Consider the following 8799-nt stretch of genomic DNA (forward strand, 5'->3'; position numbering starts at 1 on the left):
AATTTTATCATATTGAATATGCTTTTTAGAGCAGTGACAAATATGGAGGTAAAAGCAGGTTAAAGTATTTCCTAATGAATCCTCTGGTAAAGTAAAAGCCAACAAGAATTGAGTTGGAATGCTTCAAGCAAATTTGAATACATCCTCCGGCGGTCAGCATAACGATTTGGAGATAGACCATAGATATGGACTCGCAACAGCTTAATCGTTTTAACTATGAAATTCCAGAGCAGAATGAAAGAAAGGTACAGCAGAGCAAAATAACGTGATTAGGTATAAACTTGTTTTTTGTCTCGTCCTTATTAATTTGGTCGCACTAAACATGCTTGGGAGAATCGACAAAGCCATAGAACAACGTCATATCACAAAATTTGCTTAAAGATTTTTCAGATACATGGTGATGTAGGTAGAACAAACTCGATTGCTCGGATTGAAACCAACAGACAAACAATATATTTTGAAGTCAGATGAATTCCTCCCCATCAAATCTTCTTTAGGAAGGCAAAACCTCCACGGAATGGAAAGTAAAAAAACGCACTCATCCTGATTGTCCTCGGAGATACCCAAAATTTAATGAAATGAGAAAGTAGTATCAATCCCTAGAACAAAGAATTCCAAAAGGCACGAAATCTATTCCGTTTTACGAGCCATACTAGGGAGAGACGAAGGGATTTACAACAAGAACCAGAAAAAAAGAGAATGTGATGGGGTCGTACCCGAAGGCTTGAGGAAGAACCAGGAGGCCGGGGAGGCCCATCAGATCCGACGGATCTTCCAATTGGAACCTCCTCCAGTAGCTCACGTCTTCGGTGCCCGTCTTCTTGGTGGAAAGGAGATCCGACCGACTGACGGCGTTGTGGAAGAAGTCCTCGCCGAGGATGAGATCGGAGGGGTCGAGCCTCAGGGGATGATCCACCTGAAAGGAAGGCCGGCAGAGCCGCATCACTCTGAATGCGAGAGAGTGGGGGCCCTGCGACGCGCTCATGCCTCTGCTGGCCTCTGCTGAAATCCTCTCTTCTTCTACTCCGTCTCCTTCTCCTTCTCTTTCTCCTCCTCCTTTATTGTCACGCCCTTGTTGTTTCTCGACCAAGGAGGAGGTGGAGAGTGAGTCACCCTCGTGTCGTCGACTCGGAGCCGTCGCTTAAGCTCGGAATGCGAGAGCGTCGGGTGTGGAAGGTCCGCACCCGGCGCTAAGACGTGATCGCGACGGCTCCTGCCATACCTACGGTCATCGTGCCAACAGCGTAAAACTCCAAGACTAGGATCTCTGTCCCCGGGACCTATGCTACGCAATGCATATGAAAATCGAACCTTCACTCTCTGTCTAACAGCCAAGGCCCACCCCACTAGGCCAACCCTCCTGGGGACACACGTTGTTGGACTTGGATATGAATCTGGAGCTCGTTCTTGAATCAATTAGTCTCGTATTTCCAAACTTTTTGCATTCCAACTCAGATTTATTTCAGCGGCTCAGTCCGTTTTTGCTTTGACCCAAATCAAAATGTTTGCGCTTTCTATATACTATAATAGTAGTTAACCAACGGGCCTGCGCTTGTGTGGTAGGAGTAGCTAGTGCACGTTGGGTCGTTGCAAGTTCAAATCCCAATGGTATCCTTGTATAACTGGTAGACCTGAGCTTGCCTTTTGAAAAAAAAAATACTAGGGTTGCTAAAGTTTATGAAATGACATTTTTGAAACGCCCCACAATATTTAAAAAAAAAATCTTATGTTCAAATTCTCAAATGTCTATCTTCTTTAGGATCTTTTTACCTTTTGCATGAGTGAACCTTGTAAGGTTTGCACGATATATCAGTACAATTTCCTGATATCACGATATATCAGAACGCTATGTGTCACCAAATTTGTCAATTGATATAGTCCTAATTTCTTTGGAATCAACTCCTTATCCAAATAGTGCAATCCTAGTCTTAGAGGGACTCAGATTCAACCTTAATCATCCAAAAAGTACAATTAAATACTTTGCACCAATCATCGAAAATCCAACATCCACATGCAATAACAAAACAATGCCTTAATGTCACTTACGACAATATGATGATATGAAAAAGTACTCACAACGCTTTAATGGCACTTGTTGGAATGTTTGTGTGTTATTGTTTTTTTTCATACTGCCTAACGAAAACGAAGAAGAGGAAGAGACAATAAAAAGAGATGGCCGATAAATTCTCCTATGATTACCGAAGACAGATTCATTTGTTCTCAATTTTCAAGGTAATAAAGAGTAATTTAACTTTTCTGTACAATAGAAAGTATTTTTTTTGTTCTATGAGATCGACCCAGACTCCATCACTAATGTGAGTCAATTTTTATGATTTGATGTACGGTTTGAAAAAATTGCATCACGTAATAACACCAAAATCAAAATTATGAGACCCTAAACAGATTTACAGTTTGACACTCTTAAATCCAAAGATTTCTAATATGAGTCCCCCATTTCCAAATAAAAAACCTTAAGATTATTGTTTCAATGATTTATTATATATGTATATATAAGCAATCCAAAACTGTTACACCGACAGGCCTAATTCAGCAACCACACACGGGTTCCAAATAAAGAACTTCATTTATGCTAAGCACTGAAGATAGCCTAGATAAAATAGGTACTCAACAGGATTTCACAGTCATATTTTTAATTCAGAACTATTCAGATTTCTTTTCTTAAATCTGAAAAATCCATTTTTTTTAAACAATTATGCAGATTCAATCACAACGTAGGTATCAGTTTTAACTGAGTAATAAAATTAGTTTTATGTACATGAGCACTGATCCAATAGACCGCTTCAATCAGCGTGAGTTCTATTCAAAAATAGGATGCATATATATATATATATATATATATATATATATATATATATATATTTGGTCCTAACATAAATCGACCTTAATAAAAAAAACCAACGTGGATCCAATTATAAGAGTCATACAGATCAGAATATGCAACACAATAAATCTATTATAACTAGAAATAATTACAACAAATTTATATTTTCTGACTTTACGCTATCCCTGATGATCTTACCATGCTGAAATGAGATCGTAAAAATGTGACAACAAAAATTTGTACATAACCCCACATAAATCTAACCTAAACCATCAGACATATATACATATTTTGGAGCCTAATGTCACCTATAAGTGTTACCCATTCAGTCCATGACTAGGCACATGTAAGTAATAACAGCAATCTGCCGACATGATAAAAATATCAATAGCCTGAAACTAATGGCATATATATGAGCCGAAAAACTTTATTTCAATCACAGTCGTAATGGGTTCAAGAGCCTCTCGTGAAACCCAACCCATACTGGCTGTGATTTTCCCTAGCCTCCTGAATCTAAAACTCCTGCATCAAGATCGGTTCTTGATTTATTTTTCATGCCTTCAACTCATGTTTGATTCAACCCATGTCGATCTTTCCAACTAATGGACTAATATAGAATTCGTTCCTTGCTTGCAGATTCGTGAAAAAGGAGGAAAAAGAAGGAAGAAGGAGGCGTTGAAGGAGTGACGAGCACGCTGCCTGCAGCCCTCATGCCTCTCTCTCTCACACGATTCTGCCCCCTCATTTTCTCAGTTCAGCCCTCTCTCTCTCTCTAAATCATTGTTGAGAGAGAGCTCATTTTTTTTTATAAAACAAGAGGGACCCCAATAGAGGGGACGTCCCATACTTTTGAAATAGAAAGTCTTCTATTTACTTTTGAAAATAAAAGTCTTTCCCAAACCAAACTATTATATATATATATATATATATTACCTTCTTACTAATTTATCACTAATATAATTTAGTTTTTAAAAAGAAAATTAATTTACCTTATCATAATTAGATCATGGATCTTAGCAATGGTTCCAAGATCCATGTTAAGATCCACTTTAACGTCAACCACTATATATTAATAAATAGGTTTTATATATATTATTTTAATTTTAGACATAAATATATAATTATTTAAATAAAAAAAAATTTATAACAAATAAAAGAAAATTTGTGAAGTATTACATTGAAATTCACAAGTATTAATTGGGCTTCATCCTCGATAGTACCCACATCAAAATTCACAATCATTAAATGAGCTTCATTTTTTATGTCACCCACATTGGAATTCACAATCATTAAATGGGCTTGCTCGATTTTCATGAAAATGAGTTTGATTCTATCCCACCAAACAAGGACACTCTTTCCCCACATTGCTTCCGAGAGGTCCCCCCAAAAGTTTGCATCCTCTTATAAACTTTTGACTATCTCAACTGGGTCCAAGAAAACTTATCAAGGCTTTGATAAGTGCGAGCTTTGGCCAAGAGATCATGATCTCAGTCTTATCTGGTTTCACATCTTTGCATTGTTCTTCCACAACACGACCATGGTAGGACACTAGAGAATGTCCTAATTTGCAGGTGGTCCATAGGGCCCTGATGTCACGCTCATCGAAGGTAGTCCATATATATGGCTAGGATGTCTTTACAAATGCTTTTGAAACCGCTTACTTGATGCCCAATTATACCACACTTGGTGTTGTTGCTTTTGTTGGCGAACTAGTTGGTGATTTTGAAGTTCATCAGAGGGGTTGATTCACATGTTTAAACCATGTTTGCTTTGATACCAATTTGGTTCATTCCAGGTGGGCTCATAAGAGTATTACATAAATCTTTTCTAACAAATCTTGTTTTTTAACCCTATTTTGCAAATAATATCATTTTTCAAGGGTATTTTAGTTATTTTCTTCAAATTCTAAATTTTCAAATTTTTTTTATTATTTATTCAGTTATGCATCATCCATTATATTATTTAGTTGGTTTTATTTTAGAGAAGCATAAAAAAAGGCTTATATCCGGATAAATTCTTCAATTTCCTAATATTGTTTGATAAATCCAGAAAAGCTAACATTTTTTCTACTAACATGTTTGTTAATTTTGCAGGAAATCTCAAGATTAGATTCTCTTTTATTTTTCCTTTCCTTTTCATTAACTTATTTTAATTATTGATGTAAATTATAATTGTAATATTGGAATAAGAATATTTATCATTTTTGCATAGATTAAGGCTGCATTTACATATAGTTTAATTCTAATATTAATTATGATGGATGATGATTCATACATATTTCAAATTCACCATGGTCAACATGAATGACCAGTGTATATGCTTCTAAGAAGTTAATAAACTCAATGGAATTCATATTTATGGCCACAGTCAGAATACAAACAAAACTCAGATTTATCATCTTCTTCTAAGTTACAAACAACCTACACTCTTAGGCTTTCTTCAGAAAATATTATATATTTTTAAATGTTTTTCAGAGTATTTTCCCTTTTAGAGTCAAATGAGATACATTCAATACGTATTCGTGGCCATAGTCAGGGATACGTGGTGAATAAATCTTATTTAAATTCTATAAGTCACAAAATCCTTTTACAAATGATTTTCTTGAATTCTTTAGAAAATATTTTTGCAAATTGCATTCATACATCATCTAAGTTTAGATTGCAGCATGAAATGAGTTCACAGGGCCACATTCCCATCTCTTTTGATCTATTTTTCCATCACAGAAAAATTGATTTTCTCAAAGTTACTCCGTTTCTCCTCAAAATTGATTTTCAAGGTTTTTCTCTTTTCCAAATATTTTTCTAAGTCCAATTCATGATTTTCCAAGTTTTATTTTCCTCAAAAGTGTTTTCTCAAGTGTGAAAAATGAGTTTCCAGGTTTGCATTATTTGCATCCATACAACATCAAGATCATACAGTTTTGTTTCTTTTCTTTTCTTTTATGCATGGTAGATTAGATTTTATCTTGTTCGTGCTTTAAATCTTCATTTTAACCTTCACGTTATCATCATTATTTTATAGAATTATTTTCATTGTTTTGAGCTAAATTTTTTATGAGATATATATTCATATACTTACGTGAACCTGACAAAATTTCATGATTTTTCAACATCTTTTGGCTCATTTTCAAAAATAAAAGTCGAAACCTATTTTCTGCACCGTCAAAACGTTGTAAATCCTATCAAGCTTTCATGCTGAGCAAGAAAAACCTGTGGTGTGGAACGTCTGCGAATCTAATCAAGAAAGCAGATTTCGCTGAGGAGATTGCAGAGGAAGTCGATGTAATCGTAAATGGAGCTGCCAATACAACCTTTGATGAAAGGTTCCTGCGCCTCCTCCTTGAATGCGCTTGGGTCTATGATGACTAGATTGTTTCAAATCGCTCCGAATCATCTACTTTTATTCTCACACAAAAAGGCTTCTAAAAAAAGTGACTTCTTCTTCTGCATGTCTAGTTTATTTATGGTGATTTTGATAATTTTTTAGGCTTGTTTGGTATTTTATTTTAGCTCAAAACCATAACATATTTTTCTACACTGACAAACCATTGTTCATAATGAGGGTCAACTTGCCGGAGTCATATTTCCTTAACCGGAAATGATTTTTCCAATCAATAAAAGGGATTTTTTCATTATCAAGTCTTGTTTATTTTTGAAAAATATTATAATTTTTTATTTTTGTTTGCTATTTTATCTTGGCCAAAAACCATGACAGATATAGAATATTTCGTTATGAAGCCTATTTGTACTTTTAAATTAATATCCTTTTTTTGTGTATTTATTAAGTTTATTTTTCAATTGCATTATGTCTTTAGGGTTGTGAGAAGTGTTCATGTCAATTTTTAGAATTTTTAGATGTCATTTAATATTTTATCTTGCTATTTTTTAAGAACCATTTTTTTGCAGAATTCTGTTCTGCAGAAATACAGGCAGATTCAATATTTTTTTATTTATATTATCATTTTATAAATAGTTTTTTATGGTTTTAAAATTTAATTATTTTTTTTATCATGTCAGGGTGCTCTCCACCCGATTCAACATCGATTTGAACTTGTTTGGTCGTCAGATTAGCCATATTTCAAAATTGTTTTCTAAAACCCTTATTTTTAACATTGTTTTTGCAATCATTCTAAATTTCCAAGGGTATTTTGGTCTTTTTGCCTTTAATTCCAAAATTCTTATTTTATAATCAATTTAATTTTATAGTTTTTTAAACCATTCATCATCATTTAGTTTATTTAGGAATTTTTATTTTATGAATACATAAGAAAGGCTTATTTCAGGATAAATATCTTTCAATTTTCCAGATATTGTTAGATAAATCCTAAAAAGCCTACATATTTCTACTAACATGTTTGCCAATTTTGCAGAAAAGTTTAAGACTTTATTTTTTTCTTTTCTTTCTTTATTAAATTTTTCAATGTAAATTATAATCAAAGACCAAAAATAGTAGAAATTTCTTTTATTTATGCATAGCTTAGGATTGCATAAGCATATAGTTTATTTTCTTAATATTAATTGCTATGGATTGTCATGCATATGCACATTTTAAATTCCATAATGGTGAAACACGAATGGCACATGCACCTTCTTTTAAGAAATTAAGAAATTAATAAACTCGGTAAAATTCATATTTGTGGTTATAGTCAGAATACGAATGAAATTCAAGTTTATTAATCTCTTTTAGGTTGAAAAAGCCTAAACAATTAAGTTATTTTCCAAAGCCATTGCTTACTTTTAAATCTTTTAAAATGTTTTCAAAAACCTTCATCTTAGGATTTAAATATGATATATTCAAAATATATTTGTGGCCATAGTCATGGATATATGGCAAATTTATTTTATCTAAATTCTATAAGGCACAAAACCCCCTCATTTTATCAAAGGAGTTTTTATAAAATAAGGGAATTTATCAATGATTTTTCTCAAATCTTTCAAAAAAAAATATTTTAATAAATCACATTCATGCATCATTTAGATTTAGGTTGCATCAAGCATGGGCCCACAAGGCCACATGCCCAATAATTTGGCACCTTTCAGAAATTCAATTTCAGAATATCTCAAAATATTCTCCTTTCAAAGTGATTTTCAACAACTCCAGGCATGCATCATGTTTTCAATAAACTTTTTTTCCAAATCATGTCACGTGTTTTTTATGTTTTCTGCATTCTAGGATCTAGAATAATTTCTTAGGCATCTAAATAAAACAAGGCATATTGTTCAATCCTTAATTCGATTACCCTTGGTTAAGGCGCCAAAAATGTTTGAACCTTGTACCGACAGGCGAATCCTAATATCTCAAGTTTTCCCACATTTTTTAAAACAAAGGTGAGTTTTCCAAAACCTTTTTCAAAAAGTCAACTGACTTATAAAAGTAAAATTTTGTATGATAACAACCATCACAAGAGTGGCACCAACTATAGGGGAGGGGCAGAAGGAGAAAGCGTATGGGAGAGAAAGAGGGAGAGCTGGATGAAATAAGTGAAATGGGGAGGAGAAGAGGTCTTTTTATAGCCAAGGGATGGCTGAAAAAGAGATGACACTTGGCATTGGGAGGGGGTTCACTTGGCAAATTGGAAAAGCCAAGTGGAAGGGTGGAGGGGTGACACTTTCCCCTTTGGAAAACCATAGGCCAAAACCATGGCTGGCCCATGGTGGGATTAGGTGGGTCTAGACCTTGGGTAAAAACTCAGATCTAGCCAACAAAGGTTCATCTAAACCTAAGTTGATTGGTCTTTGGTTTGGTTTGGTTAGGTCCTAGTTTAGTTTCTTAGTCTAGTTTCCTTTTCAAACTAAACCCCTAAATGAAAATTTTATTTTATTTATAGGCTTAATATTTAATTAAAGGTAGGATATTGACTAGAGAAAATTTTATATGTTTGATTGAGCCCAATCAATGGGGATGTGGATGACTATGACCCTTACGTCAATTATGGCCCTTAATTGTTCTAAAATTAT

General features: G+C 34.0%; 1 protein-coding gene across 4 annotated transcripts in view; it reads right to left on the bottom strand.

Annotated features, from left to right (window-relative positions):
• LOC149822215 (trafficking protein particle complex subunit-like protein) overlaps window positions 1-1067 on the bottom strand; it is a 183416-nt gene extending 182349 nt beyond the window's left edge. For all 4 annotated transcript variants that reach the window (XM_089980716.1, XM_089980714.1, XM_089980713.1 and 1 more), the window contains exon 1: window positions 717-1067. In XM_089980716.1, the coding sequence (XP_089836842.1) occupies window positions 717-985 (269 nt within the window). In that variant the 5' untranslated portion in view covers window positions 986-1067. The remainder of the gene's footprint in view (window positions 1-716) is intronic.
• Window positions 1068-8799: the final 7732 nt, after the last annotated feature.

This window comes from Nuphar pumila, chromosome 11 (assembly GCF_984573655.1).
Source record: "Nuphar pumila chromosome 11, dmNupPumi1.hap1.1, whole genome shotgun sequence".
Taxonomy (NCBI): Eukaryota; Viridiplantae; Streptophyta; class Magnoliopsida; order Nymphaeales; family Nymphaeaceae; genus Nuphar; species Nuphar pumila.